This window comes from Aspergillus clavatus, genomic scaffold (genome assembly GCF_000002715.2).
Source record: "Aspergillus clavatus NRRL 1 1099423829792 genomic scaffold, whole genome shotgun sequence".
In the NCBI taxonomy this organism is placed as follows: Eukaryota; Fungi; Ascomycota; class Eurotiomycetes; order Eurotiales; family Aspergillaceae; genus Aspergillus; species Aspergillus clavatus.
The window spans coordinates 326,590-351,871 of record NW_001517107.1 but is presented as its reverse complement, the minus strand read 5'-3'; the positions used below and the strand labels follow the sequence as shown (position 1 = coordinate 351,871).

General features: G+C 53.2%; 13 protein-coding genes across 13 annotated transcripts, besides 9 other annotated features; 6 read left to right on the top strand and 7 right to left on the bottom strand.

Moving 5' to 3' along the window:
* Positions 1 to 68: 68 nt before the first annotated feature.
* On the bottom strand, positions 69 to 1,550 carry ACLA_043730 (glycosyltransferase family 69 protein; the record flags this gene model as incomplete). Its single annotated transcript, XM_001275078.1, has 1 exon — positions 69 to 1,550. The coding sequence occupies one exon, from the start codon at positions 1,548 to 1,550 to the stop codon at positions 69 to 71; it is 1,482 nt and encodes a 493-aa protein (XP_001275079.1).
* Positions 88 to 116: a microsatellite.
* Positions 805 to 842: a microsatellite.
* A 643-nt stretch (positions 1,551 to 2,193) lies between the features above and the next one.
* Positions 2,194 to 2,219: a microsatellite.
* A 78-nt stretch (positions 2,220 to 2,297) lies between these two features.
* ACLA_043720 (PIG-L family deacetylase) lies at positions 2,298 to 3,334 on the top strand (the record flags this gene model as incomplete). The annotated part of the gene is made up of 3 exons (XM_001275077.1): positions 2,298 to 2,783; positions 2,848 to 2,915; positions 2,977 to 3,334. The coding sequence occupies 3 exons, from the start codon at positions 2,298 to 2,300 to the stop codon at positions 3,332 to 3,334; spliced, it is 912 nt and encodes a 303-aa protein (XP_001275078.1).
* A 53-nt stretch (positions 3,335 to 3,387) lies between these two features.
* Positions 3,388 to 3,434: a microsatellite.
* Positions 3,435 to 3,480: 46 nt separating this feature from the next.
* On the bottom strand, positions 3,481 to 4,643 carry ACLA_043710 (putative glycosyl transferase; the record flags this gene model as incomplete). The annotated part of the gene is made up of 3 exons (XM_001275076.1): positions 3,481 to 3,793; positions 3,850 to 4,081; positions 4,175 to 4,643. The coding sequence occupies 3 exons, from the start codon at positions 4,641 to 4,643 to the stop codon at positions 3,481 to 3,483; spliced, it is 1,014 nt and encodes a 337-aa protein (XP_001275077.1).
* Positions 4,644 to 4,744: 101 nt separating this feature from the next.
* Positions 4,745 to 4,773: a microsatellite.
* A 1,551-nt stretch (positions 4,774 to 6,324) lies between these two features.
* Positions 6,325 to 6,357: a microsatellite.
* Positions 6,326 to 6,357: a microsatellite.
* Positions 6,358 to 6,497: 140 nt separating this feature from the next.
* ACLA_043700 (putative nucleotide-sugar transporter) lies at positions 6,498 to 7,759 on the top strand (the record flags this gene model as incomplete). Its single annotated transcript, XM_001275075.1, has 5 exons — positions 6,498 to 6,502; positions 6,559 to 6,616; positions 6,678 to 6,707; positions 6,759 to 7,565; positions 7,640 to 7,759. 5 exons carry the CDS (start codon positions 6,498 to 6,500, stop codon positions 7,757 to 7,759), a joined length of 1,020 nt encoding a protein of 339 aa, XP_001275076.1.
* A 317-nt stretch (positions 7,760 to 8,076) lies between these two features.
* Positions 8,077 to 9,291, top strand: ACLA_043690 (DegT/DnrJ/EryC1/StrS aminotransferase family protein; the record flags this gene model as incomplete). Its single annotated transcript, XM_001275074.1, has 1 exon — positions 8,077 to 9,291. One exon carries the CDS (start codon positions 8,077 to 8,079, stop codon positions 9,289 to 9,291), a length of 1,215 nt encoding a protein of 404 aa, XP_001275075.1.
* Positions 8,766 to 8,800: a microsatellite.
* Positions 9,292 to 9,494: 203 nt separating the features above from the next.
* On the bottom strand, positions 9,495 to 10,382 carry ACLA_043680 (uncharacterized protein; the record flags this gene model as incomplete). The annotated part of the gene is made up of 2 exons (XM_001275073.1): positions 9,495 to 10,184; positions 10,239 to 10,382. The coding sequence occupies 2 exons, from the start codon at positions 10,380 to 10,382 to the stop codon at positions 9,495 to 9,497; spliced, it is 834 nt and encodes a 277-aa protein (XP_001275074.1).
* Positions 10,383 to 11,009: 627 nt separating this feature from the next.
* Positions 11,010 to 12,269, bottom strand: ACLA_043670 (uncharacterized protein; the record flags this gene model as incomplete). Its single annotated transcript, XM_001275072.1, has 1 exon — positions 11,010 to 12,269. One exon carries the CDS (start codon positions 12,267 to 12,269, stop codon positions 11,010 to 11,012), a length of 1,260 nt encoding a protein of 419 aa, XP_001275073.1.
* A 2,323-nt stretch (positions 12,270 to 14,592) lies between these two features.
* On the top strand, positions 14,593 to 15,005 carry ACLA_043660 (DUF2406 domain-containing protein; the record flags this gene model as incomplete). Its single annotated transcript, XM_001275071.1, has 3 exons — positions 14,593 to 14,722; positions 14,773 to 14,850; positions 14,902 to 15,005. The coding sequence occupies 3 exons, from the start codon at positions 14,593 to 14,595 to the stop codon at positions 15,003 to 15,005; spliced, it is 312 nt and encodes a 103-aa protein (XP_001275072.1).
* A 2,123-nt stretch (positions 15,006 to 17,128) lies between these two features.
* On the bottom strand, positions 17,129 to 17,935 carry ACLA_043650 (putative oxidoreductase, short-chain dehydrogenase/reductase family; the record flags this gene model as incomplete). Its single annotated transcript, XM_001275070.1, has 2 exons — positions 17,129 to 17,503; positions 17,573 to 17,935. The coding sequence occupies 2 exons, from the start codon at positions 17,933 to 17,935 to the stop codon at positions 17,129 to 17,131; spliced, it is 738 nt and encodes a 245-aa protein (XP_001275071.1).
* A 922-nt stretch (positions 17,936 to 18,857) lies between these two features.
* Positions 18,858 to 18,880: a microsatellite.
* Positions 18,881 to 19,076: 196 nt separating this feature from the next.
* Positions 19,077 to 20,722, bottom strand: ACLA_043640 (putative MFS transporter; the record flags this gene model as incomplete). The annotated part of the gene is made up of 4 exons (XM_001275069.1): positions 19,077 to 19,559; positions 19,622 to 20,054; positions 20,102 to 20,234; positions 20,284 to 20,722. 4 exons carry the CDS (start codon positions 20,720 to 20,722, stop codon positions 19,077 to 19,079), a joined length of 1,488 nt encoding a protein of 495 aa, XP_001275070.1.
* A 903-nt stretch (positions 20,723 to 21,625) lies between these two features.
* ACLA_043630 (uncharacterized protein) lies at positions 21,626 to 22,254 on the top strand (the record flags this gene model as incomplete). Its single annotated transcript, XM_001275068.1, has 2 exons — positions 21,626 to 21,738; positions 21,798 to 22,254. 2 exons carry the CDS (start codon positions 21,626 to 21,628, stop codon positions 22,252 to 22,254), a joined length of 570 nt encoding a protein of 189 aa, XP_001275069.1.
* A 681-nt stretch (positions 22,255 to 22,935) lies between these two features.
* On the top strand, positions 22,936 to 23,954 carry ACLA_043620 (sterol desaturase family protein; the record flags this gene model as incomplete). Its single annotated transcript, XM_001275067.1, has 3 exons — positions 22,936 to 23,083; positions 23,144 to 23,818; positions 23,881 to 23,954. The coding sequence occupies 3 exons, from the start codon at positions 22,936 to 22,938 to the stop codon at positions 23,952 to 23,954; spliced, it is 897 nt and encodes a 298-aa protein (XP_001275068.1).
* A 221-nt stretch (positions 23,955 to 24,175) lies between these two features.
* On the bottom strand, positions 24,176 to 24,517 carry ACLA_043610 (uncharacterized protein; the record flags this gene model as incomplete). The annotated part of the gene is made up of 1 exon (XM_001275066.1): positions 24,176 to 24,517. The coding sequence occupies one exon, from the start codon at positions 24,515 to 24,517 to the stop codon at positions 24,176 to 24,178; it is 342 nt and encodes a 113-aa protein (XP_001275067.1).
* Between the last annotated feature and the right edge of the window lie 765 nt (positions 24,518 to 25,282).

Here is a 25,282-nt window from a genome sequence, read left to right as displayed (position 1 = left end):
CAGATGGTTCATACATTATCGTCTGCAAAAAAAAAAAAGTTATACATAATAATAATAATAGTCACTGTTTAAGGGAGCGAAGATGAAACAGGAACAGGAACAGGAACAGGAACAGGCTCAAACCCATCCTGACCAGGCTTCCTATCTTCCACTACAACCTCCATCCCCCTGCGCCCACAGAACCCGTCCTTCCCAGCAACCACCTCCACCGTCCGAAATGCGCCTCCACCCACCGACCCATCCGCAACCCAGACCTCCCTCTCCACCTTCTCCCCGGCGACCTCGCCCCTGCGCGGGTTATACCACGGCAAGCCGACGATCCGATTGAGGACATCATGCGCCAACGGATACAGCCGCTCAAAGCGCCGCGTTGTCTTCAACCAGCGCAGACTGCGCGCGCTGTACGCCACCCGCACAAACGGATTCATATACACGCCCGTATCCGCACCCTCCGCACCCCCAGCCTTGTGCCCGTCCTGGATGTCCGCATGGATGAGACAGCACTCCGACGCATCCCAGAAGACCTCGGCGTCGGCCCGGAACCGCACGGGGTCCTGTTTCTGGAAATACGTCGCGTCAAACGCGACCATGCCGCCCCAGCAGCTGCGCACGCGCACCGCGTCCCGACCGGCGAGCACGTCGCGGCGACTCTCGCCGCGGCCGGCGGTTGTGAACCACGGGAAGAAGGGGAGGCCGGTGCCGTAGCCCTGTAGGTCGCGGGTGGCGTAGGTGTCGTAGAACTTGAAGGGGTTGGAGAAATCGACGGCGCAGGCGGCGCGGTAGGAGGTGGAGGATGGGGTATGGGTGTGGGTGTTGGTGTTGGTGTTGGTGTTGTTGTTGGTACAGAAGAGGAGCTGGGCGGCCTCGAGTGGGTCGAAGAGGACGTCGTTGAGGTAGAGGAGTTTGTCGAAGTGGGTGGTGTGGTTGGTGAGGGGGTCGAGGGCGCGGTTACGCAGGGCGGCGAGGTAGTCGATGCGTTTGATGCGGGATTCGCCGTTGGGGAGCGTGGTGTGTGGGAAGGTGGTGAAGGGGGTGTGTTGGTCTATCACGATGGATTTGTTGCAGGGGATACGGTGGGAGAGGGACTGCAGGGCTGCTTCGCCTTTGCTGCCGCTGTTGTTTTCGTAGAGGCTGAGGAAGACGTTATCTTCGCCGAGGAGGTGGATGAGCGTTGTCAAGGCGGCGCCCCATTGTCCGCCAGCGAGGTCGCCGGTGCGGTCGTAGAGGATGGCGGCGATGTACACTGTTTCATTTCGAGGGTTAGCTCGTCCGGGGGCGTTGGAAGACGATGCGGCTGCTTTGAGAGATTCATAGCATGGTGGTAGGTGGGTATATGAGGGGAAGAATATCGCCGTCCCGAGTATATCGACCAGCAGGATCCCCAGAGCAATCCGGATGAGCAACGGGAGGCGACGCAATAGCACGCGCGGGCTCCAGCAACGATACCGGAGCTGATCAGTGACCACGGGTGTTGTAGACTGGGGAAGCGCGGAATACTGCGGGGGGGATGGAGCCCAGAGGCTGCGTAGCCATGATATCGGTCGATTCATGGTAATTCCACTATGGGCACAGCATCAGTTGTACTTGTTCCATTCTGGACTGTCAGAGGAAGAGATTGGATCAATTTTTAGGAGTTTCTGTTTAGGTAATAATCTGGTGAGCCAAAGGAGCCAAAGTTTGACCAGGCTCTGAAACGGCCGACTGGGGACAGTCAGCACTAAGCACTGCGTATAGGATTAGGAGTAGTACTGTAGTGGTCTACAGAGTAGTCGATACTAGATAGCTGTTAATTAACTGAATTTGTTACGGCGGCTGAAACATGACCCGCCACTAGTGGCTCTAGGCAGACCAGTTTGCAGCGATTCAATTGGCCAAATCAGAACCATTAACTCAATGCATCCAATGTTAAGCCTTTGGTGACTGGGTCAAGCAGGCTCAGCAGAAGTTGCACCGGATGATGATGAACTAAGGAAGTCGATCCTTTAGTCCGGCCTGGATTCTGAGACTACTACGGAGTACTAGACTATTGGAATTCTGCACTAACGGAGACATCCATCCGGGATCCATTCCTTCTTCGAGACACGCCTTTTCTAGCCTGATAGGATGATCGAAAATCCCGCACACGCCATTCATTCATTCATTTGCCAATCCATTTTTCTTTTCCCGCCGCTTGAAATTAGATGCTCTACTCTGTACCTATCTACCTATCTATCTATCTACCAAAATAGAGTCTGTATCTATCTATACTATCACAAATTAAGCCCATTCAAATCATCCCCTGTGTATCTAACATCATAATGAAAGCCCTCTGGGTTGTCCAGCGCCTCGGCCGCCAGGCCCAGCGACGCCGAATCCTCCGCATCCTCTCATGCATCGTCCTCACCGTCGCTGCCACGGTGCTTTTTCTCTATCTGCTGCTGGGCTACTACCTCGCAAATGATCCCCGCCTGGTCCCCGTGGCCTTCCAGCGCGCACGCAGCATCCTCCTCGTGACCGCGCACCCGGACGACGAGACTCTCTTCTTCAGTCCCAGCATTACCTATCGGCGCGACGATGCACACGTCCAGCGGTCGCTGCTGGTGATTTCGTCCGGCAACTACGAGGGGATCGGCGAGCAGCGCCGGCAGGAGATCCGGAATAGCTGCGCGGTGCTGCGGATTGCGGCGGAGCGATGCGACGTGCTGGATGTGCCGGAGTTGCAGGATAATCCGAGGAAATGGTGGGACGAGAAGATGGTTCGGGATCTGGTGGCGTCGCATGTCGAGAAGTGGAAGGTTGATCTGGTAGGTTTTGTTCGATGCAACCATCGAGAAATTTTGGGGGACTGATTGAAGGGGGATTTTCCAGATCATGACGTTTGATAACGGAGGCGTGTCCGGCCACGTTAACCATCGCGCTGTCAGCGCCGGTGTCTTGTATGCTCAAATCCTCGTGCTGCTGCTTACCCCCCGGTTGTTTATCTGCTAATAGACCCAGAAACTATGTCAAGAATACGCCCACCGCGCCCCCGGCCTACGCGCTGCAGTCCACCTTTCTCCTCCGCAAATACTCCTCCCTCCTCGACCTCATCCCGACCTCCATCCCCTTCTCCTGGCGCATTCTGAAAGCCATCCTGACAGCACCGGAGGTCACCAACGTCGACACGGGCGCCGTGCACGACACCTCGCCACTGGATGCATACAATGACAAGGCGCTGCTGGTCAGCCCCTGGTCCACGTACCTGGTGTCGCGGGCGGCGTTCAGCCAGCATGCCAGCCAGTACTCGTGGGACCGCTCGTTATACCTGGTAGTGAGCCGGTACATGTGGTTCAACAACCTAGCGAAACTAGAATAGTCGATCTCTATTTCTCTCTAATTCATCGGTATTAATTAAACAATAGACACAAAAGATAGATACATGAAAGATAGGTGGATATATATATGTATAGATAAATGTCGACTCCAAACCCTTCCCCCCTTCCCCGGGCCTCCCCGCCCGCCTCACGCACTCTTCGACGCATTCGCCTGCCGCTCCTCGTCCGAGTCCTGCGCGCGCCCACGCCGACTCGCGTAGAACATCACCAGCGCCGCCGTCCCAAACATAATCATGACCATGACCACCAGCAGCGCCCGGAGATTCATATTCTTGAACAGCGAGATCAGGTGGGCGTCGCGGTCGTGCCACGACGAGGACCCCAGGTGGCGGAACAGCGGGGTGTTGACGAGCCCGTTGAGCATGTGCATGCGCGGCTGGTCCGCGGGGCCGGCGAGAATGCGGAAATTGGTGCGGTTGGATTGGAGGGTGTAGATGGTTCTGTCGATTGGTTAGTGGGGAAGCACCATCGGAAAAGCGTGGGAAGAGGGACCTACGACGCGTAGTGGCAGCCCGTGCTGAACATCACCGTGACATAGGGCAGGAAAGCCCAGCGATGATTATACGCGGACAGGTTGTTGACCAACGCCTTGATGTAGGTGCTATTCGGCGAGGAAAGCATCATGCCGATGGAGTAGCCGGCGGGATGAGCGGCCGGAGCAACAAAGTCGAACCGGCGCAGGGGCTCGAGCGATCGTTTGCATGCGAGATCATAGTCGAGGAGGACGCCTATCCGCACAATGATCAGCTTGATGACTGGGCAATATTTCCCCCCTCTTCAATTTGGGGGGGGGGTTGAATAATGGGAAAAGAAAAACCTACCCCCGTATTTCTGGAGAATCATGTACCGCAGCGCATCCACCCGCTGGATCGGATACGGGTAACTCTTCCACATTGTGTAGAGATGCGGGTAGTCGTTGCGGACCAGCGCGTCCGCGTTCTCGTCGGTCCATACCGTCGCGTTCCACGACTCGTGGTACTTCAAGCATTCCCGTCGCGCGTCGAGCCATGCCTGGCGCGGCGGTCGCGAGCCCAGGTGGATGTGATGCAGCAGCGGGGGAATCAGGGCGGTGTATCCGGCGTCTACGGTCGAGTAGTTGGCCGGATAGGAGGAAAAAGTGAGGTCGAATTGATCCTGCTGCTGCGAGAGGACTGTATCTACGGTCGAGGACTTCCAGACCACGGGCATGCGCAGGAGGTAGTAGAGCTGTTCATAGGGGGACGACCACAGGGCGACGACGCCCAGCGCCAAAAGGAGAGTGAAGAGCAACCGGAGTCGATTGCGAGCCATGATGATGCCGGTTCAGAGAGGGAATGCCATTACGTGGAATCTGGGGGTGAACGAGTGGTTTTTCTGTTTCTGTTCAAAAGTGTATACGAAGTTCCAAAAGAACAAAAAACAACAAACAACAAACAACAAAAAAAAAAAAGAAAAAAGAAAAAATAAGGATGCCTGGCGTGATCGAAGTTTTATACAAAAGGGTCTCACCAGCTCATTTGGTGGTGCCTGGCAATTTCTCTGCATGATGAGTGGTCCGCTCGGCAGGATAGCCCGATTGAAGCACGCTACTAACCTATTTTCTCTACTCCCTACGGAGGAGTACCTACCAGGCGCATTTTACTTCCTGGGGCAATAATAATAATGGGTACGGAATGATGAGCTGACGGGTTTGACCGGATCGTTGGTTTCAGGGATCGTACACGAGTTAAGCTTCACTCCAGCACTGGAGTCCTGGATTCCCGTAGTTATTACGCTTTTCGCCGTCCGAATTAATTGGGACTACGCCGCTATGGAGTATATCACGAGGGCACTAGAACTTTCTTTACTCCTTTGTGCGATGATTGATCAATGCCACTGGTAGATTCAAAGATACAGCCCCCTAAAAGAGCAACCCAACGTGTTTCCTATTCTTGGTTCAAGGTTGTAGAGGCGGACTAGCACGGGGGGGCGTAGACAGGGATCGCGCTAGGGCTTCTCAGGACCGTCAGGCTGAATCCTGAATCCCCTATGTTTCGGGGTCCGAGGGGGCCAGTACTTCGCCATGTTGGTTTGTTGGACATGGCTGACGGAGAGACGGGGTGGAACTGATCATTATATAGGAAGAGGCTGAGGGTCTGACCAGGTCCTCTCGCCCATCGCCCACAGTGTCAACACTCAAACACACTCACCCCAAGGATTGAGGGGGTTTTCTGAGCGAATCTCGCGCAACCAAAATTTTCCAATCTGTCTAATCTGGACCCTCTGCCAGAGACTAATCACAACAAGCTCTGGGATCAGCCAAAGGACGGAGCTTGGCGTAATAGGTCATCCACTCATAACTTTTGGTAATTCTCGCAAGTCGCAAAAGCTTAATGTCCCAGTAGGGAGGATGACTAGTCTACTACGATTCAGAGCACCTTTCGTGTGGGCAATTGATTGGTAATCCAGGCTCCAACAGTCTGACCAGTCCGATTGTACACGAGAGAGGGCGGATCCGACTAACTGCTTCTAGGAAATTGCTGGCTGCGCTATTAGAATGCGGCTGCCTAGCGTTGTCCGTAGTCACCGTCCTGAGTTTTCCTATTGAAAGGGGGACGCATGATTGGATCTGTGCTGACTGTGGACTGGGTGACTCGGCAGCACTAACTCAACTGAAAGGGAAAAAAAGGTCCTGTTGAGTTCAGAACTTACTTCAGTAAGATAGGAGCAGGAGAGTCGAATCCTGGCAACGGCTGACACACTCCCACACTCCCACTCTACTGTAGTGACTATCAGCCCATAGGCGGTTAATTTAAGTAACAAGGATGAGGCTGAGCGCTTGGCACGTGCCTCGTAGTTGTAGCGACTAGAAAGACAAGAGATAGGCGTTGAGGAGATTAAGGCTTGACTCCAAAGTCCAGACTTGGTGGGAGTACAGAGAGAGCCCTGCGAGAGCTTGTAACTTTGTAACTTAGCTTGGCTGGACCGCACACCTGTGTCTCAGGGTTCAATCTTTTTTTTTTTTTTTTTTTTTTTTTTTTTTTTTGGCTCCCTTGCCAATCGCTATCGATTCGACTCCGTAGATGCTCCGAATTCATTTTTCCCTTGTCGTCCTTTCAATCCAATTCGATCCGATTACCATCAGATTACTGTGTGTGTGGGGGGGTTGTTGAGATTCTTAGAGCCATGGAGTAAGTAAGATCGCACGCGACTTGTGGCGAGCCCTTGATACTGATAATCGGATCAGGTTCAGTTTCATAGGCCAGAATAAGGCCACTTTCGCTACACTGGTGGTTTTACTTCTGGTGGGATACATCATATAATGATATAAGCTCTCCAGACCTCTCTACTGACGACGCTTGACAGTTGTTACTTCAAAACACATCATCAATCACAGTATGTCCGTTAGATCATCGTCGACAGACAGCCAGTGCCTAACGATGTCAGTTGCAACATAAAATCCAATCCCAAACCACCGAGGACAAGCGATTCGAGCCCCTAGCAGGCATCATCCTCTCGGAGCTGCTGAAGCTCATCGTCTCAGTGCTCTACGTCGTCCAATCGCATCGCTCATCCCCAACTACATTCAAATCTACCCTGAGCGCACTTCGCAATGGCCAGGAAGAAGCCGCCATCCCGGCCCTGCTCTACACGGCCGCCAGCTTTGCGCAGAGCATCGGCGCCTCCTACCTGACCCTGCTCCCCTACCTCGCTCTCTCGCAAGTCAAGATTATCATCACGCCCCTGCTAGCCACCTTCCTCATCCAGCAAAAATTCACCCTCTACCACTGGCTCTTCCTCTCCATGATGACGGCCGGCATCGTCCTCGCGCAAGTCGGCGCCGCAGCCGACCTCAGCACCACCGCCGCCCAGTCAACGCACATCCGTCTCCTCCCGGGGATCCTGTCGATGCTCTTCGCCGGCTCGTGCGTCGCGCTCGGCAGCATCTGCATGGAGAAGTCGCTGAAGCGGACCAACTGCTTCTTCGTGCGCAACGCGCAGCTCGCGGCCCACAGTCTCGTTTTTGCCCTCCTCTCGTACGTCGGGAAGACCCGGTCTGATTTCACGACCTTTTTTGACGGCTTCGATGCGCGGGTCTGGCTGTTCGTTGTGCTGCAGGCGTCCGGCGGGTTCTTGGTCGCCTGGTGTGTACAGATCACCAGCACCGTGACGAAGAATTATGTGCAAGGGCTTGGGTTTGCCATGGCTGCTGCGTTGCCGTTGGCGATGACACGGGCGGGTGTCAATTATCAGGTATGTGTGTTTTGTTTTTTTTTTTTATATTTCCCCCCGTGCTGTGGGATGTAATGTGGCTGACTTGGAAATAGCTTCTCGGGGGTGTTGGGCTGGTTATTGGATCGGTGTTTGGATCCGCGATCGTTGGCCACAGGTCGAGGTCGACGGGGACGGTGGAAAAGGTGGATTCGGTGAAGAAGTCTGATGTATAGACCAGTCTGTCTGTCGTCGTTGATAGATGCTATTGAAGGATCATACCGAGACTTAATGGCGGTGGTTCAGATGGATGCATCATGCATTATGCCCATGTTCACGGATGCCTAATTGTATATCCCTGTATGGAATTGACCTTGATGCCGCGCAGGGCTCGTGGAATAACCTCATCTTCTCCCATGGTTACCTCCGTCCCTCTTGAGTCCTGACATCATCCATCCCGATCCCGATCTCCCAAAAGACATCAACTCCCTACTACACACTTCAGCCCAACCACACTCACAACAATCCAAAAGAAAAAAAAAGAATAAAAAAAATGTCCGTCTCCGGCCCCCCAAAACACCACACAACCATCCCGTTCAACATCCCCGCCGTGACCGGCCTCGAACTCCCACACATCATCACCGCCCTGCAATCCACCACCCTCACCACCAACGGGCCCTACACCCGCCGCTGCGAATCCTGGCTCGAAACCCACCTCTCCTGCCCGCGAGCCCTGCTCACCCCCTCCGGCACCGCCGCCCTCCACCTCGCCGCCCTCATCCTCGACCTCCGCCCGGCCGACGAAGTCATCCTCCCAACCTACACCCACCCCGCCACCGCAAACGCCTTCCTCCTCCGCGGCGCCACCCCGGTCTTCATCGACATCGTCCCGGAAACAATGACGCTGGACACGAACCGGCTGCGCGAGGCCCTCACGCCGCGCACGCGCGCTGTCGTCGCCATGCACTACGCCGGGATGAGCTGCGACATGGACGCGATCGCGGAGGCCGTGCGCGACTACAGCCACCGCCACAGCCACAGCCACGACCGGGGGGTCCACATCGTCGAAGACGCGGCGGAGGGGCTCTTCGCCATGTACAAGGGGCGGGAGGCTGGGACGATGGGCGCGCTCGGGTGTCTCAGTTTCGACGGCGGCGGGAACGTGACGGCGGGGGGCCAGGGGGGCGCGGTGCTTGTGAACGACGCGGCGCTGCGGGAGCGCGCGGAGATGCTCCGGGATCAGGGGGTGGTGTACGGCGGTGGTGGTGGTGGTGGTGAGCGGAGCACGGATGAGCTGGTGTATGCGTGGCAGGCCGTTGGGGGGAATTTCGTGCTGGGGGAGTTGCAGGCGGCGTTTCTGTGGGGACAGCTGGAGGGCGCGGAGGCGATGCAGATCCAGAGGCATCGGGTGTGGAATTTGTATTGGAAGGAGTTGGAGGCGTTGGAGGGGCAGGGCGTTCTTCAGTTGCCGAGGCTGCCGGCTCGTTGTGAGCATAATGCGAGCTTGTTCTTTGTGAAGGTTCGGGATGCGGCCGAGAGGAGGGAGTTGATGGAGGCGCTGAAGGAGATTGGGATCACTGTCTTGCCGCATTATAGTCCGTTGCATGAGGGCGCGCCTGGTAGGCGGTTCCGGTATGTGGCCAGCGGAGAGGGTTTGGCGAGTCGTGAGAGCGAGCGTCTGCTTTGTTTACCGATATACTATGCGTTGACGGTGGAGGACGCCCGGGTTGTCGCGGATAGTATCCGGGACTTTTACTCTGGAAGATGAATCGGAAGGCATTCGCGCTGTCGAGGTCACCTACATATCGGGACAATACAGAGTTGTACGCCGTCTACACTACGTCGTGACCCTAACTGTCTGTTAGCTTACCAGGACAGATAGGCAGTTGATGGAACAGCATGAGGGAATCAACATCGTATATTTGACCAGTCTATCGCAAACACACGAGGTATTCAAAGGGATAGAGAAACTCACACAGAACCACCGACCCAATCCCACCCCAACGACGCACCCCCCGCAGGCCGATGCGGCAGTGGCGGAGGCGGCAACTCCCCGTTCTCCCTCATCTGCGCCGCAAGCCTACTCGCATATAACCACGCCTCATACGGCGGCTCCCTCGCCCACAGCGCATAGTACTCCGCCAGACGCGGTTTCAGCAGCCCCAGATCCAGCATACCATGCCAATCGCAGCAATAGACCACCACATACCGATGCAGCAGCTGCCAGTGCGCTCCACGGTTCGTGACCTCGGGGTCCGCGTCGCGGCAGTACAGCAGCACAAGCGCCTCGGCGAATCGGCTCACCGCGGGCATCTTGACGGGGTACAGGGACGCCGGGAAGCGGCCTCTGTGGCACGCTTTGTCCTCCTCTGGGAGTCTGGGGTCACTGGTATACATGAAGTTAGGATTACCCGGCAGGATTCCGAGGGGGAAATCGGGCATCGCCCACAGGAGCTGGGATTTTAGATGCAGGTCCAGCGTCACGGCGGGTTCGAGGAGCTTACCTTCGCGGATGTGGAAGTGCGCGTGGGGTATGGGGCTGGTGCGCCGCGGGTTGACGACGGGGCATTTTTCGCCCCGGGGACACGGGACGAAGTATGCTTCTTTGACGGCATCCTGGGCCCTCTCCATCAGGTCGTCGGGGATGACGAACGAGATGTCCTGGGGAAGAGTCAGTTTGGAGGATTGGGAGCGGAGAGAAGAAGGTGGACTCACGTTGCAGCCGCTGGGGACTCCGTAGACGCTTAGCAGGCAGTCGCCCCAGAGTACGCTTGGGATGTTATACCCATCCAGGAGTTTTGAGATGGAAGAGACGAGCTCCCTTCCTGGGGTCAGGCCGTTGAGCTTGAAGCTAGTCATTGTGGTTTTTAGGAGTATATTGTGGTTCGAATGATGAGAAGGCGCGATGATGGGGAGGTTGATAATCGAAGTCGAGTAGAGCAGACGAGGAGTCTTTTATATCCATGAGATTTGAGCCTCATTCTGTAATCCAGAGGATTGCTTGGAGACATGTACTCGACTTCTTTGTGTCTGTATCAATACTTAGAGACCTTTCAACAATGGCATTGTCTGAACAATGGACATGTCTTGCTCTGAATGCCTCCTTTGGCGAGTGCGAGACATGTGAAATTCAATGATTCGACTGTGGGATCGCAACGACTCTCCTATAGTTCTTCCTCTTAAATTGAAATATATGCTCGACTCTGTGCTAGGATGATATCAGAAGTCCAGGTGATACTGCGTTCTGTCCTCGCCTTTCTGTAGAAGGGTACAATCATCGACAACCATACCTCATTCGATGACAAACCGAAAGGCATTGAGTATCCAAGTGGCAGAAATATCATAGTATATATACAAAGAAGCTAACAGACAAGGAACGTGGAACATTATGAATCCTTCTGATCTTATCAGATGACATTGCTGCCATGTCTCATCCATTGACGATCTCATTATAGCTCTGGTTGTCGTACTGACGAGGCAAGATCCTCACTCAGTTACTGGAGGGCGCTCAAGGGCCCCTGATGGTATGGTCAGAGGAAAGGTTTCGATAAAAGGGGCGTATGACTCCAGTATTAATCGGCGGAGCCAATCCCCTGGTCTTTCCACATTGGAGCTCGGCTCCACAGGTTCAGGGGATATTTTCTCTGTGGTTGATGATGGGCCATCCTTCTCGTCACTCGGTGCTCCCCGGAGACGCGAGCGTATTGTCCGAAATCGATGGCGCAAGGACCGAATGTTCCGTTTGATCGAATCTTTCATACATCTACTACGATTCTTCGACGCCGCATTGTCCACATTCGGGTACAGATAGCGCAACCCTGATCCAAGGAATAGTTTCTGCTGTAACTCTGCATGTGTATATGAGCGTTGAGGGAGTAGGTGGATTAGATTCCGCAGATAGAGCGGACACATATTTGTCGACCCTTTCAAGTCCAGCTGGCGTTTTAGCCCCTCTGTATACGAGTTAGGGTACCGCTCGCGCAGTCGATCGCGCGCCTGATGCAGACTGTGCTCAATTGAGGCAGATGCATTAATTCCAGCCGTGAACCTGAAGGTGGGACCCGGAAAAGACTGTTGGTCCACGACCTTGAAATCCAGCTTCTGCAACTCTAGTCGATCGAGCTCCAGCAGACCTCCGTCCCAGAAGGTATCAGAGCAGAGATTCGGCCACTTGTGGTCAAATGTGTGGATTGAGATGATAAGCGACCGTAGCCCCGTACATGCAGCAGCAACGGTCGCAAGGGTTTCGTTCCACTCGATGTGGTAATCGCTTACGTCTGCCGGGATCGTCAGCTCGAGATGCCTGAGAGAGTGTATCTGCCAACTCTTCAAGCAGAACAAGAAGTTGGACAAGGTGGCCACCTGGTGCGTCGCAAATCGCGTGTGTGTGAAAGGGACGGCCCGCGCCTCTTCGTAGATTTGTCTGCATGTCTGCAGCAGTCGCAGATCGAGCTGTTTCCGAAGCAGATGCTGAGGACAGGGAAAGCAATCCGCTGCGATGCGCGGATTGTATCCAACATACATGTCTTTCCCAATCAAATCAATAGTCATTGCTATCTCGCCGCATTCCAGATGGCCACAGAATTCTAGATATGGAGAGTACCAATCAGGCGTTTCGTCAATCGCGGTGCACTGGCCTTGGGCATTGCAGCATGGGTTGATGGGTCGTCGGCGGACTTCGTAGTTGTTGGGGCAATAGAACACCTTCTCATATATCATAAGGCGGATTTCATAAGGAAGAGTCATCAAGTTTCTAATTCGGTCAGTATTTTTCTATCAAAAAGGAAAGCAAGCATACGTTGTGGTGGCCATAGATTTGATTGTCGGATCATTAGAGGCAGCGATGTGTTAATCATAGGTCGAGTTGTTGATGAATTATGGACAGGCGAAGTCGTGATGGTAAACAGGCGCTAAATATCTTCATCCCGCAGCAAATCGAAGCACCTTCTCAACAGTTAAATAAACACTAAAGCGATTAACACATCCCAGTATCGGGAATCAGACCTATCTCTATCTAATGAGTAAAAATTGGATAGTCATAGCCGCAATCACACAGTTGGATGTCGCCGCAGCCGAAACCTGACTTCACCCTCGACGTCGCTGACCACGTCCGTGCCCCAAATATATATGCCCGACACAGTCTCACAGTCTCTAAGCCCACATGATTGAGTAGCCTGAGGGTCAAAATCCTTCGCTAGCAAAGATACGTTCGCCAGCGACTGCGATTGCCAGAGCCAAAAGGCTCATCTGTCAGTCTCTTATCCATCGTGCCGAGATGATGATTACAGAGCTGATCGGGGTGTTTCTATCAAGCTGAGCTTATGGAATACAAACATCTCCATTAGGAGGAGCTTTTGGAGCACACATATGCCTATTCAAGCTGAGGAGCAGGTTATGAGGAACCTTTCGTTGAAGGAAGAGAGCAGAGTGGATGGCGGCCAGGTGGCTGGTCAGTGAATGCCCGTTGTTCCACTACGCTGCCAGGCCTCTGCTACAAGCAGATAATATACCCTGGTGATGCAAGAGAAATCCAAATTCATCGAGGAAAGGGCACCGCAATTTGCCATATCAATTGAGAAAGAGGAGCAAAGTGAGGTGGCTCCGTTTTCTAACAACTCAACTGGAAGCGATTGTGCCCGAAATAGCCTATACGTCCAATATTACCCAAAACCCTGACCGAGCACGGTCATGCCCATGATCAAGATGCAGAGCAACGACCCTCCGGTGTTTCTGCGGCTCCGACGGAAAGAATCGATTGACTGTTCCCCATGAACAGGAGTGTATGAGAAGGAAGAGCGGCCTGCATTGGGCATGGAGGACTACCACGGTAGCAAGACCTCTTCCACTTTGGGAAGAGTACGGCCTCGCTCAAATCGACTGTTTGCAAACCGCTGCTTCTTCAATAGGGTCTTGTTCTACTTCTGTTGTCGTTAGCATGGAGGGGTTCTTTTTCCGCTCCTTAGGAGGGCGAGTAGACGTCTGTTCTGAGGGGCCATGGTTGGTTCATATTCATGTCAGAACCAGAGCGAAGATCTCTGTTTGGTTGCCCGTAGTTGTGGATTTGTGGATTGACTGGATAGAAGTTGTTTTGAAGCAGAAACGGAAGTTGCAATGGAGATGCATTTGGCTGGCTGATCATGTGACTACGAGATTGGTGCTTTATCTGCTTTCGACTTAGCGCCAGTCGGAATCCGGCGCTTCTCGATCCGGAGAAGGATCAAGTCACATGCTCTCAGATCATGTGATTCAGATCTACCACATTTTGAGACATGAAGAAACACAGTCAATCATCTGAGACAGTCTGAGATACATCATACGGAGTAGTCATTCAACTCATTGGTGAAATCACCCTCACTTATCCTGACTTGATTTCCCCGTATCCCCAATCCCCGTACTCATATGCACCATGCAGCATCCTGCATAGAGTCCAACCACGGTGCCAATACTGGTGCCTAGTCTACCCAGTCCGTTCTAGATTCTGGGCAATGTCCATATTGTTCTTCCTGCAGTGGTCGATATGACTGATACTTCGTGCTATAAAATGCAATTGCCACAGCCCCCGAGCTTGCGTGGCCCATTTTTCTTGTCTAGATATGGATTCGCATTAGTCGAAGCTTGGCTACCAAGCGGTCCACTGACATTTCTGCACGACTGAAACAATGCCCCCATTCCATAATCCATTAGCTAACGTCATGGTGATTTCCCCTCCATGCCGCGTGCATTCAAGGCGTCGACGCTCGATCAACCATGGGCAGTCGAGCACATGTCAGCGGCGGCATAAAAAAATGCACAGTTATCCCGGATAAGCCAGTCACACATCTGCATTGGCTGGCTTGGAGGGTGAGCATTCCGCTTCTAAAAAAAGCTGCGGGTACCTGAGTCACCAGAGACGGGATTGGTCGCATGGTATAGATATATTATATGCCCCAGCGGTCGCTAGCTTTCTCAGGACTTCAGCATCTGGACTCGCCTGATCTATCTATATCGCGGTTTCATCTCCACGTTCCTCGAAATTGGCTTTAGACCCTTTGTCTCATCACCTTGATATCATATCTATATCTCAGTCATCATGGGCTTCTCTCGCTCCTCTCGCACTTCCAGCGACCGCGCCGGATCTATCGGCTCTCAAGAGAGTTTCAAGAAGACCACTCTGTCCAGCAAAGCCGATCCCAACCAGGCTTTGAATGAAGCTCAACCGAGTCCGTGCTCTCAAATCTGTCTGTGCGCAACATCTACTAACTATCCATAGTCAATAACGCAGTATCCGGAACACCCATGTTCTCCCTGCGATCAATGCAGCACCGCGACAAGGACGGCAACGTTATCGGTCTGTCTCCACCTTCCTCTCATGTATATCACCCATTCTAACGAGATACAGCCGACCCCGACCAGTCGAATCCTACCCGAAACCGCCTCGAACGGCCACTGGATACCATTCGCTCATTTGAGGCTGCTATCGAGGCCCGTCGCCGTGAAATGTGAGCCTACCCCACGAATCGATTTCAACATGATAATTACGGTGTTATGGGAGTTGGGGACTATGCAATGAATGGATGCAGATGGATACGCGCAATGATCTGGTTAACTAGCGAGATTTGTATATTATGACGGTTGCGCAAGAGCAAGCGATCCTTAGGATAGATAATCGGGACGCACCTATCAGACCTACCAAAAAATATATATCCACAAGACTATTCACAAGGGAGAGACTCTCCCTGCAGCACACTGGCTCAGCCCGTCTCCAGCGACCGCATCTCCCCGACAGTCTTCTCCAGCCCTCCTTCCAAACCACGCTGGCACCTCAGCCCAAGACCTATATCCAATCGGTGTCTCCTCATTCACAATATCCCCATCCTTGTAGTTGCATTTTGAAGTCTGATCCGGTGAGTATTTTTTCTACAGACAGATGTATATACATTCCTTGCAGGAAGACAGTGATCTCATCCACATGGATTCGATTCTCCTTTTCGATCCCGCGTTTCTTTTTCTGTTCGTCGAAACTACGACTTCCTTCGCCAACTGCATCTATACTGATCGCTCGCAGGGTTGAACGGGTGTTGTTAGTGATTCATGATGCCATTGTGATGCTTTGGCATTAAGCGCCTTTTGTGCTGATAAACTCCTGAGTTGCTGTAGGGTAACGAAGGGAGCTTCAACTTCCAGTAGGTAGCTTGCCGACTATCCAGAGATTGCGTTAGTTCCCTCTTGCGGCGTAGTGACCATACGTCAAGATTGCCTTCAACTGGCTTCCAACAGCAGCTCCAATTAAGAAATATCTTCGTTACGTGACATTACCTTTCCCGACGATCCGTCATATCGGTGTTGGTTGTTTGATAGGATTTCATTCGACGACATGGAGGTCAATTGTTGGCCCCCTCAATCGCATTGACTGCACTCAGAGCTCAATCTGATAATATTTCCTCTTTCCTCATCTTCTAGTAGCTCCTACTACACTTCCAACAATTAATAACTGTCCAACTGCAATGGATCCTGGGTTTAAATTCATCTCTGCTCTTCTCTTCCTCACTCAATGTTTTATTCCTGTGCTAGCAAACCAAGGATACCGTGAGTAGAGGGTCTTCACCGTTGTCTTTCATTTGTCTGATGACCTTCCCCAAGCAGCTGTAGCTCATCTAGGATACAAATATGTGTATGAAGTAGCTTCTCATTCCCAGGGAGATCGTACAGCTAAGATGCATGGTAGCACAGTAGCATATCTTAGCGCTCAGAATGAAATGATCTCACTAGCACGCACAACTTCTCTAGAGTATCCAGCCCAGATTGCTCAGCTGTTCCTGGACTCAAAACATAGAGTGTAGGATATCCCAAACTGCTTCCTTGACAAGACTGAACTGCTAACAGGTGCATCGCACAGTTTGAAAAATGCAGTATACCTACTCCAGAGGATATCCTCTACCACCCCTCTGAGTCCACCTCCTCAGTTATTTCTTCCATCCTGCAGGACGTCAAGGATCAAGCTGAGAAAGTCCTCCAACGTCCCGTCGCCATCACCGCTGCCGTAATCCCTGTTTGTAGGACAGGGACATTTGCAATGAGCACCTCCGACAAATCATGGTCGATTTCCTCTCCCAGCATCTACCCGACGAACAGCATAAGAGCTTCGTGCCATCGTCCTCAGCGGGGAGGTTTCTCCGGAAGAGATGGAAGAGTTTCGACCTGTATTCCGCCTTGCCGTTCCCAGTGACTTGGAATCACGGATTCGCGATCAGATCGACCCCATGTATGTCGGTGCTGCTGGGGCAGCTCGACGAGTGAAGAGGCAGCTGGAGGATAGCTACTTGAAAGCGGACACGCATGCCCTTCGTATGCGGACCTTGAATTGGAACATGATGAGTTGTAACTTAGCCATTGTTTACTTTCTTCAGACAGACTTCATAAAGCTGATATTATTCGCGCTGTTTGTTCTTCATTTGCTAAAAGCATGAAGTTCTATGTTTGGGTTTCCACCCACCTGCGTAGAAATATATATATAAACCTACACCCATGATCTGGCATTACTGGCTTGTATACAAGGGTTTATCAATAGACCTAGCATGCCAACCTCAAATAAAAAAATTATCCTGTTTAATAGCTGATAATCTACATCAAGCCATCCCACCATTCACTCTGAGCGTCTGCCCCATCACCCACCGACTGTCACTACTACACAGAAACACGATGCTCCCCGCGATATCCTCCGGCTCCCCGATGCGCCCATTCGGATTCGAATTCCGCAAGAACGCCAGCGACTGCTCTGTCTGATGCTGGTTAAACAGCTCCGTCGCCGTCGGCCCAGGAGCCACACAGTTCACCGCGATGCCCCTCCTCCCAAGATCCTTGGAGAGCACACGGGTCATCTGCTCGATGGCCCCTTTGCTGGAGACGTAGCTCAGGTACGGCGGCGGAATCGTCGACGCCACACAGAGCGTCGTGGACAACAGAACAACATGCGAGCCGGGCGCCATATGCGGTAGTGCTTTCTGCCATTCCGATCAATCAGTGATGTATCCGGGGCGTGAGGAGGGGGGTACGAAAGGGTCTAGACATACCTGGACGAGGAACAAGGGCCCCTTGACGTTCAGCGCGAAGAGCTCATCGAACCCTTCCTCCGTGAGAGTCTCTACCGTACCCATGGTCATCATCCCCGCCGCACCGACGACGAGATCGATCTTGCCGAATTTCGCGACGGTTTGAGCCACGAAGTGCGCGAGCTCGGGCACTTTGCCCGCGTTCACTTGGATCGCGACGGCGCGGTCCGCGCCCACCGCGTCCACGACTTCCTGCGCCCCCGCGGCGTCGGAGTGGTAGCCTATCGCGACGCTGGCGCCTTCTTGTGCGAGGCGCAGAGCGGCGGCTTTGCCGATGCCTTTGGAGGCACCACTGAGGATGGCGACTTTGCCCGCGAGAGACATGTTTATTTTATTTTATTTTTTGGTTCCGAGCGGGTGATGCTTGATGATGATTGTGATGGGATATAGGGTTATCGGCGTGCTTTCAACATGAATTCCTAGTGATATACCACCCACGACTTCACTGAGTGACCAGGATAGAGATAGAGGATCATGGCCTCCCACGGCGATAACGTCGATGTCCGCTGTCACCGGATATGTCTCGTCCCGCATGCTTTCACTGATGCGGACAACATTCCAGTTGACCTCATCCTGCTTCAAGAGTGCATGCGGCTCGACAGGAATGTCCGATGTTCCTGTTCCCAAATCGGACTTCTCTCTGCTAGCAACATTTCTGTCCCACGGCCATTGGAGAGCAGGGTCGGCAATGCGACGAGCATTGTCCTATCTCTTACAATGCAGACTGAATAAGTTCAAATACTTTCGTTCACCATTTATAAAAGTTCCTGGTCTGGTGAATATTGGAAATATTGACGATTTTGACGGCCTCGATCTGAGCAGGATCGGAGGTAGATCACTGTGCTGCTTCAATGCCCCCAAGAGAATAGCATTCGCATCATCGGTCTTTTAACGAAACCCAGAGTTCTTGGGATCAGTCAGAAATTCAATCCAGCAGGCTTGGAATGATTTTGACGCGCCCAGCCTGGCAATGTCTAGCCCTGGTGTCCCTAGATGAAAGACGTCGGTCATTCTAGTATCATACTTCATTTCTCTTCTGTCAAATAGATACGGTGTAACCTATATTTGTCTGCTTCTTGCATCTATATTATTTCATGGTAATAACCACTATGCTAAGGAGAAAAATTATACTTATATTATAACTTATATACTCTGTAGATATATTGGTTCTTAATTTCGGGGTGTACCTCCGCCCGTTAGGCCCCTGTCTTGTACGTACCCGAACTTCTTCCTACATTTCAATGGATTTTTTTTTTTTTTTTTCTTTTTGCGTGGTGAATCGTGAGGATAATACGAAAACTGGGTCCTGATACTCTGGCTTGCCAGGAGGCATACTGATCCGGCTGTTGGTCAGGGTTGATAGATAGAGGAAGAAAAGCCGCCCACAGAGCCAACGGCCCTTTGAAATGCAATGTACAATTTTCTGTTCTCATACTCATCTTAGATAAACCCGATCTACTCCCCCCTATTCCCGCCACCCGCTCGGAATGCGGATCGCAACCGTCGCCCAAGACGCCATGACATACAACACCCCCGCCGTGAGATACGGCAGCCCCAGCCAGATGCCACCCAGACTCAGCCCGGACCTGAGCATGCCGGCAAGCAAGGGGCCCGAAACGATCCCACCGATGCCCTGCATGAGCGCGATGGTCGTGCTCAGGAGCGCCATTTCGGACTCCTCGACCAGTGCGGTGGCGACGCTGCGCAGCGCGGCGTAGAACCCGCCACCCAGGGCGGAGGTGGAGAGGCCGACGGCGAAGGCAATGGGTTCTGGCGCGAGGGCCATGAGGATGTTGCCGCTGGTGAGCAGGGCGACGCTGCCGAGGGAGATGCGCAGGTCGCGGCGGATCGGGGGGAGGTATTTGTCGAGGGCGTTGGAGATGATGGGGAGGATGAGGAGGAGGGCGGAGAGGCTGACGATGCCTTTGAGGGAGACGAGGAAGCTTGCCTGTTGGGGGAGGGGAGGGTTAGATGAGGGGGATTCTGCGGCCGGGGGTTGCGGGGGCGTACCTTTGCCATTGACCAGGCGAAGCGCTTCGAGACGTATTGCAGCATGATTTGCACGGACTGCGGGCCCACGGCGGTGGTGAGCGAGGCGATCGAGATGCAGACGATGTTGCGATTGCCGAGGATGAAGCGGCTGTGATGGGTGATCTGGCGCCAGACGTGTCCAAGTCGGACCTTGACGCGATGGGAGGCGGACTGCGAATTCTCATCTGCGTCGTCGTCGTCGGTGTTGTCTTCTGTCCCGTCTTCGCTCAGAGCCGTCGACTTGCGCTGAGTCTCTGGGACGGTGAACGCGGCCAGTAGACCGCACAGCTCGACAGCCACACCGAGCAGGAACGGAAGCCAGGGGGTCCATCCCATGAGCCAGGCACTGAGCGAAGTCGCCATGATCTCGGCCAGCAGGACTGCACCTTGTATGAGGAAGAAGATATTGGCACTGCGATCGTCTCAGTATAGCGTTCACACGGCGGGAATTAAACCTACCGTTTCTCCACCGAAAACACATCCGTGATCATAGTCAAAACCATGGACGTGGCAATCTGGGCTCCTCCACCACAGAGCTGGAAAATCGACATGAACCATACCGCCCGCAGCGGTATATACGCACTGTACCACGCTATGCACCCTCAGCCAACGACATCTCGCAATCCCTCAGACAAACATACCGATCACCCGAACCATCACCTCCTCCATCACCAATCCCAGCAAACACAACAGCAGCACCGACTTGCGTCCGATGCGGTCCGCCATAAGCCCGTACGGGAGCGCCAGGATGATACCCGGCAAGACATCGAGCATCTCGCGCCAACCGATCAGGAGAGCGAGCTCGCCCTGGACGTCGGGCCCTTTGCAGACGGCGTCGATGGCATCTTTTGTTGTCGCAGATGCGATCTCCGGGTGGAGATTGCGACAGATGATGGATTCGAAGATCTCAATCTGCGGGGCTAGGGAGAGATAACCCCCGAAATCAACGGTGATGATGCCGAAAACGAGGAGGGCGAGGATCCAGCGGGGCCGGGCGGACGGCGCTGGGTGCGGTGTGTTGTGACTTAACAGCGAGGTGGTCTCGTCGTATTCATCCTCTCTGGGCGGTTCAGACAGCATGGTGCAGGTTGGATGATTGCTCTGAGCCGCAGTTCGAAGGGGGGAGAAGGGCCGTTATGAAGGAGGAAAAGATGACTGCTGACGTCGCGTTATCGGCATCCTTTGAGCTGCTCTAGCGTCAATGTCGTGGATGCGAGGCGTGTATTGGCCAGCGCTGTTTGTTCCCCTGTCTACGGGTCTTGTTTTCTCGGTCCTTATTGGTTCATTTAGAATGATAGCAGCCGTCGGAGTAGGATGCGCAGAAACTCCGCATCGGAATTCGGAGTTCAGCCACGTGGTCGGCCATGCGGAGCGCAGGCATCAGGCATCGTGTTGTTGATGCTATTCCCAGGATGGAGTTGGACAGTGACGATGCAGTCAATAATTGTAGCGGCTCATGGCGAAACAGGTTGCCTCATTTCGATTCCCATCAGACCGGTGGATTGAGTCTACTCAAAGTGCCCTGTCTGTCCCTGTCCGAATAAGACTTATTTAACATCATATCTCAGCCGCCAAAGCAGTTTAGCCGACGTCAAAACAAGCTTGTGCGAGGGTCACACACTCTCTTACGAAGATATATGTAGTGATACAATCGGTTTGTCGCTCGTACGACCACTGTCCTCAAGGTTCTCACAAGCATGCTTGGCACACTGCAACATGTACAATATCCCCAAGTCAGGATGAGAACCTTGGAGGCGCCAAGGGCTTCCACTCGCTTGGCACTTTTCCTATGCTCCTCTCACAGAAGATGCTAACCTCTGGCCAAGAGATGTTTGCTTAAATGAATCTCCTTGGATGGTAACTAGGGGGAGTACCCGGTGCGCACTCGCCATCGAGGATTCGAGGTACATAAGACCAGGAACTCCCTCGTGTAGCGGAACCACCTCAAAAGGACGTGACAACGTGGAAATCTAGAGAATCACCATGAGGCACTTTCATCTCGCTCTCCTCGCCCTGGCGTCCACCGCCGTCCTGGCGCAAGACCCAGGCCCTTCCCCTACGGCGTCCGTTGGCTGTGAACCACACGGCGACCACTGGTATGAATCTCACCTTTCTTTTCCCCCGTATACCCGCCCTAACTAACTGTGTACAAAAGGCACTGCGACGGCCCAGCCTCTCCCACCGCCACCAGCACCACAACCAAGCCCTCCCTGGCCCCAAGTCCCACCGAGTCCAGCGGCTGCGAGCCCCACGGGGACCACTGGCACTGTGACGGTCCCGCGTCGACTGCGGCCGTCACCGCAACGACCACGCACTCCCCCGACGACGAGCACGACGAGCACGTCACCGGATCGCCGTCACCAACCGCGCCGAGTCCGACGGCATCGGTGGGCTGTACGCCGCATGGAGACCATTGGCACTGCGATGGGCCGAGAGAGACGGGGAGTGGGACGGGGAGCGTGAGTGCAGGGTCGACATTGGTCGCAAGTACGTCCTCTGCGACTTCATCTGCTGCTGGGACGGTGCAGACGGGTAATGGTGGTGCGTCGATGGGGGTGGACTTGAGTATCGCGGCTGGGTTGGCTGTTGCTGTTGCTGCGTTTCATATTTAATTATGACATGTGATGTTTTATATTCTGTCGGACTGGCATTGGTCGGATTTTTATAATTGATAATACTTTGTATGTGGTTGAGCCAGAGAGATATATATCTATATATATATTTACCGACTTACTGGAAGACGACTGGGCAATGTGGTGATTTCTTGAGAGACATGTTCAGGGATCAGTTTTTTTTTGTTTTTTTAACACCCTTAATGAAAGCAAAGCCCGATACCCGATACTATGGAGTTATGTACCAGCCCTAGTCTAGTGGCCACTCCCTAGGCGGGCCGAGATCGTACGAGCCCTCAGCCACGAAAGACAGACAGGCAGCACTGTAGGATGAACTGTAGCCAGTAGGGTAAGAAACTAATAATGGAGGATTGCCTACTCAATTGATGCAATTCCCCACCACTATCATAGTCGATCTGCCTTGACAGGCTTACAGAGAGTTCCATACAGTAGTAGCTCTAGGAAGGAAATAATAAAACCGTTCCTGCATTGGCTGATGGATCCACTGGAATGTCTCCCGGGTGGCCTGTTCCGTTCCTGTTGTTCGTTTGGGCCAGCCATTCGGATCATGCAATTCCGGATAACTTGACCCTATTCTGCCTTGTATATATGTATGTAGAGAGAAGCTGGATGTTCGACTCGGACGGACCAAAACCAACTTGTCTTCCACAGAGATTCGCCATGGATTTCAATACCACCCTCTCGCACTCCATGGCGAGCTATCCCGATCTGCTCGACTTCGCTGCCCAGCAGTATCCGGAGCTCTCGCGTCTCGAGAAGCTGTGGTGGGCTCACTATGAGTACTGGGACAACAACATCCTCGCGACAGGTAGGAAGAAAAAAAACCCTAACCGCTCGTATAACCTCCCAATCTAACAGCTTCCAAAAGGAATCATCACCTTCCTCGCGCACGAAATCATCTACTTCAGCCGCTGCCTCCCCTGGATCATCGCCGACGCGCTCCCCAGCATCTTCATGAAATACAAGATCCAGGACCAGAAGCCGCCCCCCTCCGTCGCCGAGCAATGGGCCTGCACCAAATACATCCTCCTCATCCACTTCGTCATCGAACTCCCGCTCATCGTCCTCTTCCACCCCATGATGGAATTCTGCGGCCTCAGCTTCTCCACCCCCTTCCCGGACTGGCGCCCCCTCACCGCCCAGATCATCACCTTCTTCCTCGTCGAAGACGCCTACCACTACTGGCTGCACCGCGCCATGCACTGGGGCCCCCTGTACCGCTCCGTCCATCGCATCCACCATCAGTACGCTGCCCCCTTCGGTCTGACTGCCGAGTACGCCAGCCCCTGGGAGACCCTCTTCCTCGGCTTTGGTACCATCGGGCCCCCCCTCGTCCTCGGCCTGCTGGGCTACGACGTGCATCTCGCCACCGTGCTCGCCTGGGTCGCCCTGCGCCAGTTCCAGGCCATCGATGCCCACTCCGGCTACGACTTTCCCTGGAGTCTGCGCCGTATTGTCCCGTTTTGGGGAGGGGCGGACTGGCATGATGACCACCACCGCTACTTTTGGGGTAATTATTCCAGTTCGTTTAAACATTGGGATGGTAGGTTTTTCTCTGGATCCCCTGCGAAGAGAGAAAAAGTCCTTGTTGCTAACGATGGGTAGTTTTGATGGGCACCGTTGCCGGCCCCGAGGCTCGAGAGAAGCGGCGCGCGGAGAGAGCGAAGGCGCAGAATTAACGACTTTATTGACCCCGTTGTCACTTGACCAGCATATCATATTATAGCATAGCTTAGCACACCGGAACTAATGTAATGTAATAGACTTTACCCTTGTCTCATTCGTAAAAAGAATCTATCCCTCAACGCCTCCCAGCGAGTACATTCCAGCAGCGACTGTCTTCCTCAAACCCTCTTCTCGTACCCGAGCAGCAATCATCCCCCCCCTCTTCTTCATCGATTCACTTCTGCGACGCAGGCGTATACCACGCCTCGCCCCGCCCGTTGTTATAATACGTACTCCCATCCGCATTGGAATAGTAATACGACCCGTTGCTGCACCCGTTAGCACCATCCCCACCTCCAATCCAGTCCATGATACATGCAAACCCACCTGTTGGAGTAATGGTACGCATCGCCGCGGCCGTAGCCGTTGGAGTCAGAGCCTGTGCCGTAATCGCGCGAGCACCAGTGGTTGCCCTAGCGTTGTTAGCAAGAGGAGGGAGGGTCAGACCTGGTGGACGTGGTATTAGCATGTACAAAGCCCCTTCCATTCGGAACACGGTAACCTTCCACTGCTCCATGATTGCAGATATCTTTACAACCTACATCTACCACCGAGTAGAACAGTGCAGTCATGTTGTATACATATCATCATCGCTCTCAAGGCAGCAATCCGGCTCGCGTGTGCGGAAACGGGGCTCGCGGGCCTGGACGTCGTGATTGAGCGCGAGGCTGGGGAGTGCCGCTGGGTGGGTAGAGTTGTGGTATTATCTGTCGGATGTTATCGGTGCGCAGACGGATGGGCGCGAGGATGTGGACAGTGGATTGGTTACTCTGTGTTTATTTATTTTTTGATACTTCTCTCATGTTGTTTTGTTATGTCTGGCATATACCCCGACTGTGTTGAGGCAAAAGCACTGGGCATATACATTTTGATGCGAATTAGGCCGTTGCTGAGCTGTGATGCTGTGATCAGACATCTATACTTTCATACAATTTTTTTTTTTATTTCTACCGGCCCGGATCTACTATCTATAAATTCCAGGAATATGATTTTGAATCTAGTTCTATTATGCGATGCAGGGAGAAAGAATTATAGTGCTTACTCTCCCTTTTAGCTTGAATCTTGTTTGTTTTTGAGTAATCACAAATCCCTTCATGATCACAAATCACAGGCTGATGAAATATCCCCCAAAGCGTTCTCCAGCCACACAGTCATACGATTAATACTACTAATGGATGGATAAAATTGACTGCTTTCCCTGGTTCCTGTTTCTAATGCTCTCACACATATACTGAGACTCTGTTCCACTATGACACCATGGGCCGAGGTAGCGGATGTGGCG